This window comes from Octopus sinensis, linkage group LG22, assembly GCF_006345805.1.
Source record: "Octopus sinensis linkage group LG22, ASM634580v1, whole genome shotgun sequence".
In the NCBI taxonomy this organism is placed as follows: domain Eukaryota; kingdom Metazoa; phylum Mollusca; class Cephalopoda; order Octopoda; family Octopodidae; genus Octopus; species Octopus sinensis.
Window position 1 is genome coordinate 21,242,333 of NC_043018.1, and position 21,487 is coordinate 21,263,819.

General features: G+C 38.4%; 2 protein-coding genes across 2 annotated transcripts in view; one reads left to right on the forward strand and one right to left on the reverse strand.

The window, feature by feature from the left end:
• The first annotated feature begins 805 nt into the window (after positions 1-805).
• Positions 806-10,281, forward strand: LOC115223324 (box C/D snoRNA protein 1). The gene is made up of 8 exons (XM_029793842.2): positions 806-1,042; positions 2,728-2,912; positions 5,029-5,111; positions 6,295-6,398; positions 7,211-7,279; positions 7,373-7,534; positions 9,024-9,151; positions 10,142-10,281. Exons 1-8 carry the CDS (start codon positions 1,029-1,031, stop codon positions 10,183-10,185), a joined length of 789 nt encoding a protein of 262 aa, XP_029649702.1. The 5' UTR covers positions 806-1,028; the 3' UTR covers positions 10,186-10,281.
• Positions 10,282-13,081: 2,800 nt separating this feature from the next.
• The window catches only part of LOC115223122 (canalicular multispecific organic anion transporter 2), a 54,541-nt gene continuing 46,135 nt past the window's right edge, over positions 13,082-21,487 (reverse strand). Inside the window, exons 24-29 of the mRNA XM_036512110.1 lie at positions 20,592-20,693; positions 18,723-18,869; positions 18,025-18,183; positions 16,883-17,049; positions 15,240-15,434; positions 13,082-13,490 (exon numbers count right to left, since the gene is read on the reverse strand). Coding sequence (XP_036368003.1) covers positions 13,376-13,490; positions 15,240-15,434; positions 16,883-17,049; positions 18,025-18,183; positions 18,723-18,869; positions 20,592-20,693 — 885 coding nt within the window. The 3' untranslated portion in view covers positions 13,082-13,375. The remainder of the gene's footprint in view (positions 13,491-15,239; positions 15,435-16,882; positions 17,050-18,024; positions 18,184-18,722; positions 18,870-20,591; positions 20,694-21,487) is intronic.

The following is a 21,487-nucleotide window of genomic DNA, read 5'->3' on the forward strand; positions in this document are numbered from 1 at the left end:
AAACCCAATCTCGTTCTTAAACGAATATATAATATGTAATGTGTGTATCTGTGCAACAGAGAGGGAAATTAAAACTGCATATGTTGTGAACTTAGATTATGTGTTTATTAATAAAAGTTTAATAACGATAATTTTTTATTCATACGAACGTAACTGATATGAAATATGTCATAAATAACAGTGTCAAGCTGATATGACACCACAGTAATTGTATTCACCTCAATAGACGTCATTGATTGGTTGAAATTGCCAAAATGCAAGAAATTTAACAACAAATATCTTACAAACTACAGAATTTTCTCAATAAAGCCAAGAGAAAAAGATGTTTTATAAACACATTCTACCAGTATACGAAGTTTAAAAGTGTTTAGTTACAAAGAAATTATTTTTTAAATCTGTCGGTCAAAGTGAAAAAATGCGTAAAATTAGCAGTTGTAAATTGAGAACGAATACTGTCCACGGCCTGCATCAGCATTTACGCATCACATGTTCTTATGGTGTGCGCTTATAGCAGTGCTTTTCAACCCTTTTGCTGGAGCGGAACCCCAAGGAAACATTCCACTGGCTCGAGGAATCCCTGTGCAATAATTTAATTGTCTTATGCACACATATCTGCACAGGAGAATTAAAAATTACTGCCGATTTTAGCAGTTTTGTAACTTCTTGCGGAACCCCTGCACTGTACTGGCGGAACCCTGGTTGAAAACCACTGGCTTATAGTATGAATGGTGCTGTGATAAGTAGTCATCTTCGTTAAACTAATACCCGGAACTAAATTACTCTGACATGATATTATGTGTATATACTTTAAAACTTGTGCGGAAGCATTGTATTTTAGCAAAGGAATATAAAAAAAAAGTGTTATTAAAAGAAAAGAGATGATAATTAAAAAAAACGTTTAAGAAAAAGTATCGAAATGTATTAGTGTGGACCGTAAAACTGTCTGAACAGAGATGCTCCACGCATGCGTTTAATTAAACCCACGTGGAAACCGTTGAATGTAAACAATTTTCTGCAAGGTTCCCCAAATGACGTCTCCAAGGTAATTTCATTAAGGCTATATTTTCGTTATTATGGTTTTACATTTTTCTCGCGGAAATATAATATTTATTCCATGTAATCAAAGATAAACATTGTAAATATTAATTATGGTTTTTAGTGTTTTACTTTCTCTGCTATTGATGCGATATAAATATATTGAAATTAAGATTTTCCGTCTGAGCGACATGGGCAATAATTAATTAAATATATGTCATATTTCGTTGACTTAATTTTCTTTAATTTTAACCCCATACTTACGTGTCTTTAAAGCAAAAGATAAGATAGTCTAAAGAAGTTCTAACTGGGTGTTTTAATATTTATATTTAGTGTCCGCCTCCTTAATGGATATTATAACGAACAACATATTTACTGTGTTTTCACACCTTCTTACCATGTTTTATTCTCCACGGTAACTGCTGTGTATTAACTTTTTAGCGGTTGAAATATGTCACAAACATATTTCGGTAAATTTTTACCCATATTTCAACTAACCTAAATTCTACAAATAGTAAATAAATAAAAATGAAAGAAATAGCAGGTGATTTTGTTTTAATATAAATTAGTTTGTGGTGTAACAAATGTAGATGGAGTTTTGGAATAGCTGTCCCTCGAAGAATTGTCCCTTCATTTTTCAGTTTTCCTGTCTTTCCACGTACAATAAGAAAATGTCTAAGAGCAAATTAATGCCAGTTGAGCACGGTTCTGATCCACCGAAGTCAACTTTGCCTTCCAATTTTCCGTAGAAGATAAAATAAAGTACCTATTAGATACTTTGCTTTGTGATTGGATTTAGTTGATGGAAACTGAAAGAAGCCTGTTATATGTGTGTGTGTGTCTGTGTTTGTCCCCACCCATCACCACTTGACAACTGGTGTTGGTACGTCTACATCCCCATAACTTAGCGGTTCAGCAAAAGAGACTGATAGAGTGAGTACTAGGCTTAAAAATAAGTGCTGGGGTCGATTTGTTTGATTTAAAAAAAAGAAAACCTTAAGGTGATGCTCCAGCATGGCCACAGTCAAATGACTGAAACGAGTAAAAGTGTAACTTAATTTTTAGAACAATATTGTAGGGTAGGTCTGAGGGCCCAGATCTGGTCAGTTTGAACATAAAACAGGTAAAATATTTGGGCTGGATCTGGCTGGTTTAAATGCTGAAGGGTCAAGGCAATGTCATTTGATAAGCAAGCAGCTGTCCCTTTTTACAATTTTATTAATAACTGGTTACTCTTTTACTTGTTTCAGTCATTTGACTGCGGCCATGCTGGAGCACCGCCTTTAGTTGAGCAAATCGGCCCCAGGACTTATTCTTTGTAAGCCCAGTACTTATTCTATCGGTCTCTTTTGCCGAACCGCTAAGTTACGGGGACGTAAACACACCAGCATCGGTTGTCAAGCAATGCTAGGGGGACAAACACATACTCACACATATACATATATACGACAGGCTTCTTTCAGTTTCCGTCTTACTAAATCCACTCACAAGGCATTGGTCGGCCCGGGGCTATAGCAGAAGACACTTGCCCAAGATGCCACGCAGTGGGACTGAACCCGGAACCATGTGGTTGGTTAGCAAGCTACTTACCACACAGCCACTCCTGCGCCTTTGGTTGTTGATTGCCAGTTAATTAAATTAAAGTTCCTTGGTCTTGTTATTAAATTACAGAATATATTTTTGCATTTTTAGTGAAATTGCCAAATGTGATGTCTGCCAGAAGCAACCATTTAAATACAGGTGTCCTTGTTGTTCAAAGCAAACCTGCTCGTTAACGTGTGTTAAGCAGCACAAGAATGACACAGGATGTTCTGGTGTTCGAAATAAAACTGCTTTTGTAGCTGTTGATGATTTCAGTGACTTAAATCTTTTAAATGGTAAGTAAAAGTTTTACTTTATTTAATATAACTTTATTATTATTTAATTTTCACAAAAAAAAAGAAGTTAATTTCATTTCTTTCATTTTTTATAACAATGAAATTGCTGTCATCATCATCATCATCATCATCATCATCATCATCATCATCATCATCATCATCATCGTTTAACGTCCGCTTTCCATGCTGGCATGGGTTGGATGATTTGACTGAGGACTGGCGAACCAGATGGCTGCACCAGGCTCCAATCTTGATCTGGTAGAGTTTCTACAGCTGGATGCCCTTCCTAACTCCAACCACTCCGAGAGTGTAGAGGGTGCTTTTACGTGCCACTGGCACAAGGGCCAGCCAGGCAGGACTGGCAATGGTCACCCACAAATGATGTTTTTTACATGCCACCTGCACAGGAGCCAGTCCAGCGGCATGGCAATGACCTCACTCGAATATTTTTTCACGTGCCAGTAAGGTGATGCTAGTAACGATCACGCTCGAATGGTGCTTTTTATGTGCCACCGGCATGGAAGCCACTTTGCTGCTCTGCCAATGATCACACTCGGATGGTGATAAGCTCGTAAACATTTTATAAATGGTTTCGGGAAGTATATATAAGTACAAGGGTAGCTGTGTGCTTGAGAAGCTTGCTTTGCAATCAGTTGGTTTTGGGTTCAGTCTTTGGATAAGTGTCTGCTACTATAGTCCTGGGATTAACAATACCTTGTGAGTGAATTTAGTAGATGGAAACTGGGGAAGCCCATCATATATATATAGTTAATCCAAACATGAAAACACAAAGAGAAAACACAACAACGTGAGGACGTAGAACAAATATAGTATTATTGGACGCTCAGGAAGGAAGGGAAGAAGGAGGGTTTAACATTTCCAGCGGAGCTCTTCGTTGGAAACATAGGAGAAGGAAAGATCCAGAGAAGGGAAGACAGGGGGAAAAAAAATCACCAACGGTAGACACACGGTCACATAGGTCATTATTGTTTAACCTTTGCTTTCCATGCTGGCTTGGATTGGACAGTTTGACATGGAGCTGACTAGCAGGGAGTTCTCCGTACTCCGGTTATCTGTTCTGGCATGGTTTCTATGGCCGGATGCCTTTCCTAATGCCAACCACTTAGCAGTGTGCCAGGTGCTTTTTACATGCCACTGGTACAGGTGCATTAGTGCAACTCAATACAGGTGCTTTTTAAGTGGCACCGGCACCTGAAGGGACAAACCTGTATGTGTGGAAAGCAGTGGTTTTAATTAGCTTAATGTGTCTTATCAAGTACAGCAAATTGCCACGTCTACTGATGTGTATGTGTGTGTGTGTGGGGGGGGGTTGTGTCTGTCCCACCCCCTACCACTTGCCAACTGGTGTGGGTGGGTGGGAGTTGGTTATGTGCCTGTGACATAGAGGTTCAACAAATGAGACTGAACAGAATAAGTGTCAGACTGGAACCAATTTGTTCGTCTCAACTCTTCAAGGCAGTGCCCCAGCATGGCCGCAGTCCAATGATTGAAGCAAGTAAAAGAAAGGGAAAAGATATGTGTGAATGGAATCTGTCCCTTTGGGAGATAAAACAACAATATTTCAGATGACAGGAAAGATAATGTCAAGGAGGTTGTTCACCAAGGAATATATAACTTTAATGTGATCAGTCACCATCATCATCATCATCATCGTTTAACGTCCGTTCTCCATGCTAGCATGGGTTGGACGGTTCGACCGGGGATCTGGGAAGCCAGAAGGCTGCCCCAGGCTCCGGTCTTATCTGGCAATGTTTCTACAGCTGGATGCCCTTCCTAACGCCAACCACTCTGTGAGTGTAGTGGGTGCTTTTTACGTGCCACCTGCACTGGAGCCAGGCGAGGCTGGCATCGGCCACGGTCGGATTGGTGCATTTTACGTGCTACCTGCACGGAAGCCAGTCGAGGCGGCACTGGCTTCGGCCACGATTCGGATGGTGCTTTTTACGTCATATGTCTGTTTTCCATACTGGCAAGGTTTGATAGGAACTGACCAGCTGAAGGGCTGTTCTGGCATGGTCTTTATGGCAGCATGGTCCTTCCAAGTAATTTCATGTTCTGGTGATAATTTTTTCTCTTTTCTTTTTCTTTTCTTCAGATTATCGTCTGCTTGAAGATACTGCACGGGTCACTGATAAATGCAAACGAGATCCGCTGTTAAAACATCACAAGTCACGTTCTGTAAGTGAACCGTTAACCATTCAGACTGGGAACTAATTTTTGTATTCATTTTTAAATGCAGTTTTTTCTTTGTCTGTTAAAACTTTATAAACTAAAGGGGAGAAGTACAAGAAGTAGAGTTTACCCAGACCTTGCTAAACTAGGTTTAGACAGACACTGGTTGTCTTTGAATTAGAGTTGAGGAGGCTTTTTGTCTCGTAAGTTGGAGCCGTGGAAAAAAAAAAAACCAGTACATTTTGTAAAATGGTTGGTGTTAGGAAGGACATTCAGCTGTAGAAAGCATGCCAAAGCAGATACTGGAGCTTGATGTGGCCCTCTGGCTCATCGGATCCTGTCAAATCATCCAACCCATGCCAGCATGGGAAACTGACATTAAAAGATGATGAATATCCAATCAGATTGTGTTAAGGGTGAGGACAGCTGTGTAAAGAAGTGCTGAGCCCTAATTGTGGAGGGTTCCTGTAAATATACTGGAGCACCGCCTTTAGTCAAGCAAAATCGACCCCAGGACTTATTCTTTGTAAGCCTAGTACTTATTTTATCAGTCTCTTTTTGCCAAATCGCTAAGTTACGGGGGACATAAACACACTAGCATCGGTTGTCAAGCAATGTTGGGGGGAGGGACAAGCATACAAACACACATACATATTTTATATATATATATAATAATAATAATATTAGGGAATAAATCCAGACTTACTGGGAAAAATTAGATTTAGGATTAAATCCAATTTTATAGTATAAATATATTATATTATATTATATTAAATTAGAGATAAAACCACTATTAGGCAAATCAAACAGTGAAAAACATAAGCCAATACATCTCTAATTTAATATAATATATATATATATATATACGACGAGCTTCTTTCAGTTTCTGTCTACCAAATCCACTCACAAGGCTTTGGTCGGCCTGAGGCTATAGTAGAAGATTACTTGCCCAAGGTGCCATGAAGTGGGAAGCTACTTACCACACAGCCACTCTCGGTATAAATTAATATTACTAAGAAATATTACCGGTCCCTGGCACATTGGGGAAAAAAACTGCCAGTACACCACATCAGACAGTTTGAGAAACACTAATTTAGATGATATGGGGAAGAAAGCTGTTAATATTTAGTGAAACTGAAAAGCTTTATGAAGCATTTATTTATTCAGTATTTCAACAATTATTTTCTAGTTGCTGTGGCTGACTAAAGAAACCCACAAAAGGCACATCCATTTGAAATCTCTTCCTTATAATATGGAACGGCGGAAACATAACACAAGTATATTCAATTTCAAGTAAGTGTTTAGTTATCTGTCATCCTCTTTGCTCTTTTACTTGTTTCAGTCATTTGACTGTGGCCATGCTGGAGCACCGCCTTTTAGTCGAGCAACTCGACCCCAGGACTTCTTCTTTGGAAGCCTAGTACTTATTCTATAGGTCTCTTTTGCCGAACCGCTAAGTTACAGGGACGTAAACACACCAGCATCAGTTGTCAAGCGATGTTGGGGGGACAAACATATACACACACAATGTGACCGCGTGTGTACCGTTGGCGATTTTTTTTCCTCTGTCTTCCCTTCTCTGTATCTTTCCTTCTCCTACGTTTCCGACGAAGAGCTCCGCTCGAAACGTTAAACCCTCCTTCTTCCCTTAGCGTCCAATAATACTATATTCGTTCCATGTCCTCGCGTTGTTGTGTTTTTTTGTGCTTTCTTGTTTGGATTAACTTTATATATATATATATATATATATTATATATATATATATATAATATATATATATATATATATATATATATGTACATACATATATATGATGGGCTTCTTTCAGTTTCTGTCTACCAAATCCACTCACAAGGCTTTAGTCGTCCTGAGGCTATAATAGAAGACACTTGCCCAAGGTGCCACGCAGTGGGACTGAACCTAGAACCACGTGGTTGGTAAGCAAGCTACTTACCGCATAGCCACTCCTACGCCTATAGTAAAAGACCTTCAAGATTCTATGCTGAGGGGGCCAAATCTCAAAATCACACCTGCACCTGTTATATTTTAAATGATTTAATTAATTAATTTATTAAAACTAAATAAACGCTTATCATTAATTTCAGATCTAAACTTATTCAGTGGGACGTATCTTGGGTATTTCCACAGGCTGGAGTTTCACTTAAAGAAGAAAGGTAAGGTAGAATTAATTAAAAAAATAAATTCTCTAATAGGTTTACATATTGAACATTCTCCCAATATCTGAATATTCAATTTCCTTTCTTTAGAATGTCTGAAGACTTGACCATAATGGAAGCATTTCAAAGTATATTCAACACAAGTAAATCTGCATCGTTGTTTTTATATAAGCTCAATCAATATCGAAATGCAGACCCAGAGAAGCTGTGCTTTTTAATGAAAGCAGAAATGCATCCCTCAAAAGATATGCAGTAAGATTTTAATTATTATTTCAACATGTCATCTTGAATTTGTTTTTTACATGTATGGATGTATGGATGGATGGATGTATGTATGTATATACAACAAACAAACCAACACATGTATGTGGCATTCAAATGGTTGTGCCAAAAACAGTTAGTTAGCCTCTGACATAGACAACACAATGAAAACTACCTATTCCATTCCTTTTATTCACACACATGTACACACACACATGTATGTAAAGGTTGGCAACACCATGCAACCATGGAAAAGTAGATAACAAAACAATTATGATGATACACACACATATGTGTGTGTGTGTGTGCATGTATGTATGTCATCATCATCATTATCATTTAACTTTCCATGTTGGCATGGGTTGGACAGTTTGACCAAGGACTGGCAAGCCAGTAGACTGTACCAGGCTCCAATCTGATCTGGCAAGGTTTCTACAGCTGGATGCCCTTCCTAATGCATCTGTTGGTTACAACGATGAGTGTTCCAGTTGATCTCATATTTGTTGTGCTATCTACTTTTCCATGGTTGTATGGTGTTGCCAACCTTTAACCTTTATCTGTTACCATGTTTTCATAGAAGATTGGAAAATAAGGGACCTTGTTTGTATGACTGACATTCATTTATTACAAACTCACAATGTCAAGTTAAGGGGACACAAACACACACACATGACAGGCTTCTTTCAGTTATTTCTTTATTGCCCACAAGGGGCTAAACATAGAGGGGACAAACAAGGACAGACAAAGGGATTAAGTCGATTACATCAACCCCAGTGCATAACTGGTACTTATTTTATCGACCCCCAAAAGGATGAAAGGTAAAGTTGACTTTGGTAGAATTTGAACTCAGAACGCAACGGCAGACAAAATACCACGAAGCATTTCGCCCGCATTGCTAACGCTTCTGCCAGCTCGCTGCCTTCGACTTTTACTTCCTCTAAGTGATTGGGTTTGATCGTCTTCTCCGGGCCATCAGAGAACTTGCCGTCAACCAAACATACTCAAGGCTTTGGTTGGCCTTGCACTATCGTAGAGGACATTTGACCAAGGTTCCTCACAGTGGGACTGAACTTGAAACCACATGGTTGAAAATTGTAAACCACAGCCATACCCATGCCTTTCTATGCAGAACATTAAGCTTGTGAGATGTATGTGTGTGTGTGTGTGTGTGCATATAATTTCTTTTTCTTTTCTATTCTGTCTCCTAATTTTGACTAAAAACCTGGCTGTTACAACTTTGTCCCCCTTACATATACAGACATCTGTGACATTGTCCCTTTGCTTTTCTCAGTCAAATTTTTCTATGTTGTGAGATTATAAGTTCTCGTGCATATGTTCCAGTCTCAAGACAGGCTACAGTAATAAGAAACAATTTAAGCTAAGACCATTTTCTTCCCTTATCTAACCTATATCAGCATGGGGGGGGGGGAATGTGATGATGATGATGATAGTAATGATCCTTTTTTTTTCTTGCTTTTAGTTATTACACGTTACAAGCAGACAAAACATTTCTTGATAATTTATATGGAAAGACCCTTCTGGAGCATCCTGTTATCCACGTTATTTTTGCTGAGGAAAAATCATCTTATTTGTTTCTAATCAATGACAGTAAGTGAATTGCATTTCATTCTTGAGATTTTTGTGATTCTCTTTCTCATATTTTATGATTCATTATGTAACTTTAATACATAGCATATATATACCTTAATACATAATATACACAATATTAATTCACAATATCTATAACATTTATACCTTAATACATAATACTTTTTTACTTGTTTCAGTCATTTGACTGTGGCCATGCTGGAGCACCGCGTTTATAGTCGAGCGAATTTACCCCAGAGCTTATTCTTTGTAAGCCTAGTACTACTTATTCTATCGGTCTCTTTTGCCAAACTGCTAAGTTACGGGGGCCCTAAACACACCAGCATCAGTTGTCAAGTGATATTGGGGGGGGGAAACTTGATTGCATAGCAAGCTTTCCATTTGCCTTCACATTCTGACTGCAGCAAGCAGTGCTTAGTCGAGTGCATTCAAATTGCCTGTTACAGCAGAGTCTCCTTCAATCTAGACTAACAAAATTTGGCAGTGCAGCTTATTAGATGTATGAATATATTAAAATTCCAATAATCTCGGTCTGTTAATAACTGTGTCTCAAAACTTTTGGAATGTACCGCATATATAATCTTTAGATGTATTTTATGCAATTCAATTCGATTTGATTACAGTTAAGTTCCCTGCCATCAAGTCATCGCTGGAGAGTTCACCATTGAAATATAGCCATGGCACCTCTCCATTAACCCTTTCGTTACAGTGTTTATTTTGAGATGCTCTCTGTTTCATTCAATTAATTTTAAATATAACAAAGAACTCAGTTATCATTAAACTAGTGTTGGCAACATAAATTGTGACTAAGATTTGGTGGAAGATTTTAATTCAAAACTTATGAAAGTACACATTTGTACTACAGAGCCAGAGGTGGTTTAGGCCGGGTTGGTATCAAAAGGGTTAAAACTATTTTGTTGAGAAAAAACTGAACTCACCAGACATGTTTGATTCATTTTGTAATCTTGTATACTTTCTCATTTATTCCAGATTCAGAAACAGCAAAAGACAAATTAGAAGAGACAGGAAGTTGAAACTAGGGGCAGAGTTTATGTAAATATAAATAGTTTAGAAAATTGTATTATACAGGAAAGTTTGATGATAAAAATCAGTTTTGTTTCTGAGACTTGCAAGCTGTTTACTTCCTTTATTAAAATTTTTTCTTTTCTTTTACTTGTTTCATTCATTCATTAGACTGTGGCCATGCTGGGACACTGTCTTGAAGAATTTTTACTTCAATGAATCGACCCTAGTACTTTTTTTTTTTTTAAGCCTGGTACTTATTCTAATTCTATCGATATCTTTTGCCACACCGCTAGGTTATGGGGATGTAAATGCAAGCGGTGTTGGGGGACATACACATTTGCATACACACTTATTCTTTTACTTGTTTCAGTCATTTGACTGTGGCCATACTGGAGCACCGCCTTGAGTTGAGCAAATCGACCCCAAGACTTATTCTTTGTAAGCCCAGTACTTATCCTATAGGTCTCTTTTGCCGAACCGCTAAGTTACGGGGACGTAAACACACCAGCATCGGTTGTCAAGCAATGCTAGGGGGACAAACACAAACATATACACACATACATATATACGATGGGCTTCTTTCAGTTTCCGTCTACCAAATCCACTCACAAGGCATTGGTCGGCCCGGGGCTATAGCAGAAGACACTTGCCCAAGATGCCACGCAGTGGGACTGAACCCGGAACCATGTGGTTGGTAAGCAAGCTACTTACCACACAGCCACTCCTGCGCCTATTGTCAATGATTTGTTAAGAAGTATGGCAGTTTCAAGAGAAACTGCTCAGAATATGGTAGCTGCAGGGGAAATATTGCAAGTTATGGACCCCAAGCTCTTCCATGTAATCTGCTTCTCCCACCTCGTGCACAACTGTGCTCTAAAAATAAAGGCCTATTCAGTAGTTGATTGCCAATGTCAAGAGCAAGCCAAAACAATTGGCTGTGCACCTCAGCTAATTGTGACCAGGCAGGACAGCTGGTTGGAGGCCAGCAATGACTTTGCTAAGAACCGTGCAGAAGTTTTTAAAAAATCCTAATATCAGGACTAATCTCACCCAAATCTGTTCAAACTATCTGCAGTTGAAAGAGTTGATTTTGAAAGCTGAGTTAACAGGCTTCACCATCCACATCATCATCATCATCATCGTTTAACGTCCGTTTTCCGCGCTAGTACAGGTTGGACGGTTCGACTGGGGTCTGGGAAGCCAGGGGCTGCACCAGGCTCCAGTCTGATCTGGCAGAGTTTCTACAGCTGGATGCCCTTCCTAACGCCAACCACTCCATAATGCTTATAAAAGCCTCAAAAATATGAAAATCAATGAAGACCCATGTTACATCATGAATTACATTGATGTTTCACCCATGGAATATGCAGAATGCCAAGTGATATTAGCTACTGTAGAAGTCAGTTTTCAATGCCAAAAAAATCCTTGTTAAAGACAGGAATTTTTTGCCTACAAATATTTATTGTACTATAATAAATGAGTTTTTAAAATTGTTTTGATAATACTTGTCTGTCATATTCAAAACTAGAGTGAACCCTCTAATGTTTATCATGTGACCGACCAGACCATCAGATGTTACACATTGCTGGTCACAATGCGTTCGCATTGTTTCAGCCTTTGAATGAAGCCACCCCGCTGGCTAAGCGAGCAGGCCAACAGAAGAAAGAGTGGTGACAGAGTACAGCAGGGATCACCACCCCCTGCCGGAGCGTCGTGGGGCTTTTTAGGTGTTTTCGCTCAATAAACACTCAACGCCCAGTCTGGGAATCGAAACCGCGATCCTGCGACAGCGAGTCCGCTGCCCTAACCACTGGGTCATTGCGCCTCCACCTAATGTTTATAGATTTGTTATTAATAATAAGGTTAAGCTGAGGTAAAAATCTATTGATAAAGATAAAGTTTAAAAATTATATAAATAATGCGGGTGGCACGTAAAAAGCACCCACTACACTCACGGAGTGGTTGGCGTTAGGAAGGGCATCCAGCCGTAGAAACACTGCCAGATCTGACTGGGCCTGACGAAGCCTTCCAGCTTCACAGACCCCAGTTGAACCGTCCAACCCATGCTAGCATGGAAAGCGGACGCTAAATGATGATGAAGGTTAAAAATATTACTCTAATTATTACATATGAAATGTCATCAGTAACAAAATATCTCAGATGGTAATATAAATAGATGAACTCTTTCTACTCAGAAGCAATATTCTTGATCAAGCTATACTGGGTGATAACTGAAAACCTGGTAACGACATGCCAACAGCTAATTAAAAATAGAAATGCATAAAATAAATGTAAACATTAATTAATTAGAGATAAAAAATATGTTTATGCTCAACGATTTTATTTATTTCATAATGATAACCGACAAAAACAAGGAAACATTTTGGAAACTTCAACTTAATAAATTCGTTTTTTTTTCTGTTCACATTTTCCTTTAATATATATATATATATTATTTATCTGTGTATATGTATATATTATATATATAAATATATATTATTTATCTGTGTATATATATATATATATTATTTATCTGTGTATATGTATATATTATACATATATATATATATATTATTTATCTGTGTATATGTATATATAATACATATATAAATAAATTGTGTGTGTGTATGTATGTATATATATTATATATAAAATATTTATCTGTGTGTGTATATATATTTAATTTATCTGTTGTATCTATGTATGTATATATAAATTGTGTGTGTGAGTACATATTTATCTGTGTGTGCATGCATATATATATATATATAAATCATTCATCTGTGTGTGTGTGTATATATATATATATATATATATATATATATATATACACACATACATAGTTTGGCACTTTGTACACCATTCCTTGCTTTGTGGAATTCAGTTAGTGATTTTTTTTTCTTCTTTAAGGCAATTTCATTTTAGTTTTTTTTTTTTTTTCAAATATTTTCTTTAATTAACCATTTTGTGCAAATTGCCAACAAAATATTTTTTTTTTTGTAATTGGTTAAAAGATAACGTGGGAGTCTATATACAGTAATGATGCAAATCTTTTTATAGTTTTTTTAAAATTTTTTTTTACAAGAATATTGTCCAAACGGCACAAAATGAGCAGAATTGCCATCTTGCAAAGATTGTCTTTGAATAATAATAATATTAATTATAATAATAACAATAGTAATTCTTTGAAGTTCGTCATCAGGAAACTATTCCTGAATTTTTTGCCATTCCATAAAATATTGACTTTTTGTTCTTTAAAAGATGTTTTGGTGAATCAAATTCACAGATTACTCCATTGTCAAGAACCATAATTCTGAGAAGAGAAAGAAAAAGCAAAATATGTTATGTTTTTTTTTTAAGGAAATATGGAAAACGTGAATATTATTTGTTAGTTTTCCAAGGATTTACTACATTATAAAGATAATTATATTTCACAAATGTGGTATTGAAACTATGTCCTTCAGACTAAATACTTATTAAAAAAAAAGGAAAAAATAAAGGGGCATTCCGTCAGTTATGATGTGGGTTCCAGTTGATCCAATCAACAGAACAACCTGCTCGAAAAATTAGCATGCAAGTAGCCGAGTACCCCACAGACATATCAGGAAGATTCAGCGTGACATAATGTGACAATGCTGGCCCTTTGAAATACAGGTACTACTCATTTTTTGCCAGTTGAATGGACAGGGGCATCGTGAAATAAAGTGTCTAGCCTGAGGACACAACATGCTACTAAGTATTGAACTCGTGATCTTACAATCGTGACCCAAATACCCTAACCACTAAGCCACGAGCCTTCAACTAAATGCTTATAAGCCATCATCACATTGACCAATAGAGAAATAATTACCACTCAGCATATACAAATATCAGCCTAATGAACACAGACATGGCTTGACAGAATAAATTCACTTAGCATTCGAGCTTAATGAAATGATTAGTCATACAAATAATGCCATCTTACTAACAACACCACAAGCTCAAGTCTTCTAAGCAGTATACTCTCTTTGTCCATCATCACAACACTATGCTCCACTGAAATTACAAACTCTACACCACTCGCACTCATTCAATACACTTATGTCTCTCCAAGGCGGTGAGCTGGCAGAAACGTTAGCACACCAGACGAAATGCTTAGCAGCATTTCATGTCTTTATGTTCTGAGTTCGAATTCCACCAAGGTTGACTTTGCCTTTCATCCTTTCGGGGTCAATAAATTAAGTACCAGTTGTGTAATTGACTGGCGCCCTCCCCCAAAATTTCACGCCTTGTACCTAGAGTAGAAAAGAATACACTTATGTCTCCACTTTCTCCCTTTTTTACTCTGCCTGCACTGCAGACCTAATGTACCTTCTATCTTACTGAACCCTCTGTCCACATTTCCCCAACCCAAGAATTAATTTACAGAATTTCAAGTTGAATAAGATCTCACTAAGCAGATGTCTCACAAGAGGCAAGGACATCAATATTCCTTAGGCTTAACCCTTTAGCATTCAGATTATTCTCTCAACAAATTGTTTTGAATTAATCATGCAAAGACATCGTAGTATTGAAATTGTGAGGATGTGATTGCTTATTCTTAGAATGACATTGTAGGATAAGTGTGCAAAGCCAGATCCTGCCAGTTTCAAGTAGAATATTTGGGCCGGATATGGCCGGTTTAAATGCTAAAGGCTTAATGACAAAACACTTGCAGTGAAATATGAACTTGAGGCCCTTATCCTAGTTACACAATGCTAAGTTCTTTCAAAATCTGCTGTTAACCCTTTAGTGTTTAAACTGGCCATATCCGGCCAAAGTTTTCTACCTATTTTATGTTTTAAACTGACCAGATCGGGCCTCTCACACCTAACCTACATTGACATTCTAAAAATGAACAATCACGTCATTGAAACCTCAAAGCTATAAGATAATGCGTGATTAATTAAAAATAATTTGAGTGAAAAAGTATTACATTTAACAGAATAATCTGAACACTAAAGGGTTAAACTAATGGAGATGATAAAAAATAAGCGAACGAGAAGTTTTATAGATCACTTGAAATGATAAAAAGTTGTCTTACTTGTCGTAGTCTATCACAGTGTGTAATCTATGGGCAATTGTTAAAATGGTGCAGTCTTTGAATTCACTTCGAATAGTCTTTTGAATTAGATCATCTGTTTCCATGTCGACAGCAGCAGTGGCTTCGTCAAGAACCAATACTTTGGTTTTTCTCAATAATGCTCTTGCAAGACAGACAAGCTGTCGTTGTCCAATACTGTAAAGAGAAATGGGAAATAATTGCCGACAAATTTAAAACAAATGGCTGATGGGATGAGATGAAGTTTTGGAAGCACTCCGTCGGTTATGACGACGAGGGTTCCGGTTGATCCGAATCAACGGAACAGCCTGCTCGTGAAATTAACGTGTAAGTGGCTGAGCACTCCACAGACACGTGTACCCTTAACGTAGTTCTCGGGGATATTCAGCGTGACACAGAGAGTGACAAGGCTGGCCCTTTGAAGCACAGGTACAACAGAAACAGGAAGTAAGAGTGAGAGAAAGTTGTGGTGAAAGAGTACAGCAGGGATCACCACCATCCCCTGCCGGAGCCTCGTGGAGCTTTAGGTGTTTTCGCTCAAATACTCACAACGCCTGGTCTGGGAATCGAAACCGCGAGTCCGCTGCCCTAACCACTGGGCCATTGCGCCTCCACTATGAGATGAAGTAGAGAGCGTGGAAATGATGTTAGAGTGCTTATGCACTGAGCAGGAAGAAAGGGCAATGATGGTTTTTGGCAGTGGAGAAACAAGGAGGGATGAGTCTTTTCTTAGAGGCCATTGGAACCTGAATATGTAATCCTGAGTTGGTTTGAGTTAATAGGTGCTTTTTTTTTTTTTGTTACCCCTGCCCTCATAGTCCCCTTGAGAAGGAAAACATTGACCGTGGTAAAGACCAGATGGCTTTGTTGCTCAAAATACTGGTTCAGTTCCTATGCTTGGCTGGGTAGAACGAGGGCCTTCATAAGGCATGGGTACACAGGGCAGTTGCCCAGAGGCATGAAGGGTCTACATGCTCAATTCTAATCAATGCATATTGTGGCTTGTTGTCAATGAATGAATACTATAGGGCTTAGTGCATCGATTTATCCAGGGGCCTATAAATGGTGCAAAGATGGTCCTGGATGGAATCAAGAAGAAGAAAATACTAAGGGAGTCACAGAGGTAATTGTTAAGTAATGTCTGGGAATTCTAGAAGTGATCTCTAAATCTGGACCTGAATGAAGTTTTGTCTGTTGGAGAATGAAAAAGGCAGATGTTTTTACTAGGGGTGGAGGAAATCTTGTTGGGGATGCTGGAAGATTGTTAACATCCCCCTTGATGAAGATCACTGGATCTTTCTAACACATGAGTATTAATCTCTAATTCAGATCAACCTATTTTTTTAAAAGGCAGTGCCCCAACATGGGCAAAGCTTTTTGCTGAAACCAGTAGAAGCAATATTTTATTTATATATACACACACACACACACACACACATAATATTTATATATATACACACACACATTTATACACACACACAAACACACACATATATACAAACACACACATACATACAAACACACACACACACACATACATACAAACACACACATACATACAAACACACACACACACACACATACATACATACATACAAACACACAGATAAATAAAGATATTCTACCTTAAATTCTGTCCACCTTCCCCACACTCATAGCCAAGACCATTTGGTAATGTCTCCACGAACTTCTTCAGGTGAGCCAATTCCAGAGATGTCCATAATTGATTGTCTTCATAGTCATCTAGGGGATCAAGATTCATACGCAAAGTACCAGAAAATATTAAAGGGTCCTGCAAAAAGAAATTTAGAGAAAGTTAAAAACCAAATTATAAAAGACCTTTTAGGAAGTTCAATATGAATGTGGTGATGAACTGCATCGCCATGTCCATATTTATTCAATGGTACCAGTAATTCATGAGGGTTACTATTGAATATTTCATTTCTCAGTTAAGGCCACCCAGAAGAAACTGCTTTCTTTCTCTTGAAGTGAGGCAGATTTTCTACAGTTGGATGCCCTCCCTGTCACCAACCCTTGCCTGTTTTTAAGTAAATTAATATTTCCGCATGGCAAGACAGGTTTTGTAGCTGCTTATTCCTCTCCTGCAATATCCATTTACAGTTAAGCAGGTATGGCTGCCTGGTTAAGGAGCTCACTTTGTAACCATGGGGTTTCAGGTTTAGCATGGAAAATGGATGTTAAATGAAATAATGGTTGGGTTGGTGACAAAGAACATCCAGATACAAGTTTTCCATGCTGGACATTAAACGAAAACAAAATGTATATATGATGGGCTTCTTTCAGTTTCCATCTACCAAATCCACTCACAAGGCTTTGGTCAACCTATATACATGCATTGTGGTATTAGGAGTAAGCTACTGCTCACTCTCAAGTATCCTCCATTCCACTTAGTTAAGGGGACTCCTCCCCACCCCATGGTCTTTTCCAGTTTTGCGTAAAAATATAACCCAGCACACACTGTAAAGTGGTTGGCATTAGGAAGGACATCCATCTGTAGAAACCATGCCAAAACAAACATGAGCCCTTGACACAACACTGGCCAACCCATGCCAGCATGGAAAACTGATGCTAAACAATAACACGTGTGTGAGAGTGTATGCGCGAGTGAGTGAGAGTATGTCTCCTTGTTTTGCCATTCCATACAGGGGTCAAGGGCCTAAGGTAAGTGAAGAGTAGTCGAAATACCTTCATGGAGTAAAATGTTTAAGAGGAAGATGGTGTTTAACGAAGAAGAAAATATTTTTACCTGTGGAAGAATTGTTAGTTTGGTTCGGAGATCATGGAGACCCATATTAGCTATGTTGTGGCCATCGATAACAATGCAGCCTTTATCAGCTTCAATAATACGAAACAATGAAAGTGTCAAAGATGACTTGCCAGCTCCAGTACGTCCAACGATGCCAATCTGCAACGAAAGAAATTAATATCAAGAAACTGATTTCAAATTTTGGCACAAGGCCAGCAATTTTGGGGAAGTTGGGGCGGGGGGCAAGTTGATTACATTGACCCCCAGAGCGCAACTGGTACTTATTTTATCGACCTCGAAAGGATGGACGAAATGCTTCTAAGCATTTTGCCCAGCCTGCTAATGATTCTGCCAGCTCACTGCCTTTTAATATCAATAAATAGACATGGCACTGAAAATGGTATTAAGTCGGTGACAAGGTTGGTTCAATACCCGGCTGAGGTAGTTCACTTATCTTTCAAACCTACAATTTTTAGTAGTTTTGATATTTCAGTACTCTTTACTCTTTTACTTGTTTCAGTCATTTGACTGCGGCCATGCTGGAGCACCGCCTTTAGTCGAACAAATAGACACCAGGACATTTCTTGTAAGCCTAGTACTTATTCTATCGGTCTCTTTTGCCGAACCGCTTCTAAAGCAAACTTCGTTTGTTTGCATTCATCGTAATTTGAATAATAAAAGTTTTGAAGAAATCTCACCTTTTCCTTTGGTTTTATGGTACAGCTGATTCCCTTCAAGACAAGATCCAAACCACTTCTGTAACGAGTCCTGTAGTCAATGAATTCAAGCTGTCCTTTATCGGGCCAGCTGTCTGGTGGCCTTTTTTCTGGAATATGCCATTCAGCCTGAAGAGAAGCAAATTAATGAAAATAAGTTCCAAGGAAGAAGAAAAAAAAGTTTCCTTAGCTCTGGGGGAAAAAAAAAGAAAAAATGGTGGAGTTAAAACTAGGAATATATACAAATGTAAATAGACTCCATTTTTGAAAGATTTATTTCTAGAAACAAATGTCATTTGATGCATTTAGTATTTAAACCGGCCATATCCGGTCAAAATAGTTAATCTGTTTTATGTTCAAACTGACTGGATCCAGGCTCTCACACCTACCCTACAATGTTATTCTACATTAAGTAATTACACCATCAAGATCTTGAAGATATGAGATAATGCATGATTAATTCAAATCAATGGGAATCAATAAACATTATGTTTGATTGAATAATCTGAACACTAAGGGGTTAAATGCTTGATCAAGTATTTAATAGACCTACCACCCTGTGCAGTTTTTAATAATTTAACTAGATTGGGCATTGTACTAACGAGTAGTGGACACACAGATATACCAGTATACTGAGGGATGTATGTCTACTTTTGATGTGTGTGTGTGTGTATCTATTACAGCAAAGGTGGTGCTCCAGCATGGCCCCCAACCTCTGGTTGAAACCAATAACAGATAAAAGAGGGACCACACAGAATCTGAAGGAAAGAGGAAAGTTGGATGACCTGAGAAGTCCTGAAAAGGATGCATGGAGGATGAATCGAAAGCAATCAGCCTCCGTTAGTCCGAAACAAAGGAGGCAGGCCAAGACCGTATCCCCTGACATGAAATGATCCTGGCCCTATGCACCTTACAGTGTTATGGGGACTAACGAAACACACCCGAAGAAAGAACATGTGCAAAATTAGTTTAAGTACTCGAAACCAAGAGTAGAGTAAATACTATTTCATTGACCCCTTGCAAAACACTTCACAAACTGTTACTCAGAGTATCAGCCTGTATTATCATAGCTGTCTGATGAATGGGCACGCGAAATTCTTGAGGAACAATTTGAGATTTTGCAGTTTTAATAAAACAGTGTGTGTGTGTGTATACACAAACATTTAAATAGCATGAAGCCACTATGAGGTCTTGGAAAATCAGCTGTGAATGGTCCTGGTATTGTGTCCCTTTTCTGCCATGTTTTTGCTTGGTTTTCATCTATTTTTCCCTTTTCCGTTTAACTTTTGAAATTATATATATCATCATCATCATCGTTTAATGTCCATTTTCCATGCTAGCATGGGTTGGACAATTTTGACTGAGGGCTGCACCAGGCTCCAGTCTTGATCTGGCAGAGTTTCTACAGCTGGATGCCCTTGCTAATGCCAACCACTCCGAGAGTGTAGTGGGTGCTTTTTACATGCCACCTGCACGGGGGCCAGTCAGGCAGTACTGGCAACGACCTCGCCTGAATCTTTTTACACGTGCCACCGACACAGGTGCCAGTGAAGCGAAGATATATATATATACATATATATATATTAGATATATGCATATACACAATGTGTGTGTGTATGTCTTTATATATACGAGTATGCATGTGTGTTTATCTCCATATTGCTCGAGTTTGTTTTGTTTACATCTCCATAACTTAGCAGTCTTGCAAAAGAGACTGATTGACTAAGTGTCAGATTTAAATAAGTACAGAGCAGTGCCCCAGCATGGTCACATTTCAATCATCAAAATAAACAAATGAAAAAAAGAATACTACAAAAATATAAAAAAGGTTAAAAGTAAACCAAAATTTACCTCTCCAGGAATCTGTGTATATTCCACCAACCTTTCTACAGACACAACATTCGTTTCCAAATCACAAGTCATCCGTACCAACATATTTAAAGCACCGGTTACCTGGAAACCAAAAATAAAGATTAAGAAAGAAATACCTCCATCCTTGAAAGACATTGGTTACCTGAAAACCAGAATTAAAGATTAAAAAAGCAATATCTTCATCTTTTTTAGCATCCTTGATGACTTCTGACTTAACCCTTTCGTTACTGTATTTGTTTTGAGATGTTCTGTGTTTCTGTCAATTATTTTAAATATAGTGAAGAATTTAGTAAAATAACTTAGTTATCATTCAACTAGGTGCAGGAGTGGCTGTGTGGTAAGTAGCTTGCTTACCAACCACATGGTTCCGGGTTCAGTCCCACTGCGTGGCATCTTGGGCAAGTGTCTTCTGCTATAGCCCAGGGCCGACCAATGCCTTGTGAGTGGATTTGGTAGACGGAAACTGAAAGAAGCCTGTCGTGTATATATATATATGTGTGTGTGTGTGTGTGGTGTGTGTGTGTGTGTGTGTGTGTGTGTGTGTGTGTTTGTCCCCCTAGCATTGCTTGACAACTGATGCTGGTGTGTTTACGTCCCCGTCACTTAGCGGTTCGGCAAAAGAGACCGATAGAATAAGTACTGGGCTTACAAAGAATAAGTCCCAGGGTCAATTTGCTCAACTAAAGGCAGTGCTCCAGCATGGCCGCAGTCAAATGACTGAAACAAGTAAAAGAGTAGGAACTATGGGCTGGGATGAGCTATGTGGTGTTGGTGGAGAGGATGACAGATGAGGTGGGCGGAAGTAGGGCTTGCAGAGGCCGGCGGAAGAGCGAAGGGCGCATGTGTGGCAGGAAGCACGTGTGGTCAGCAAGGAA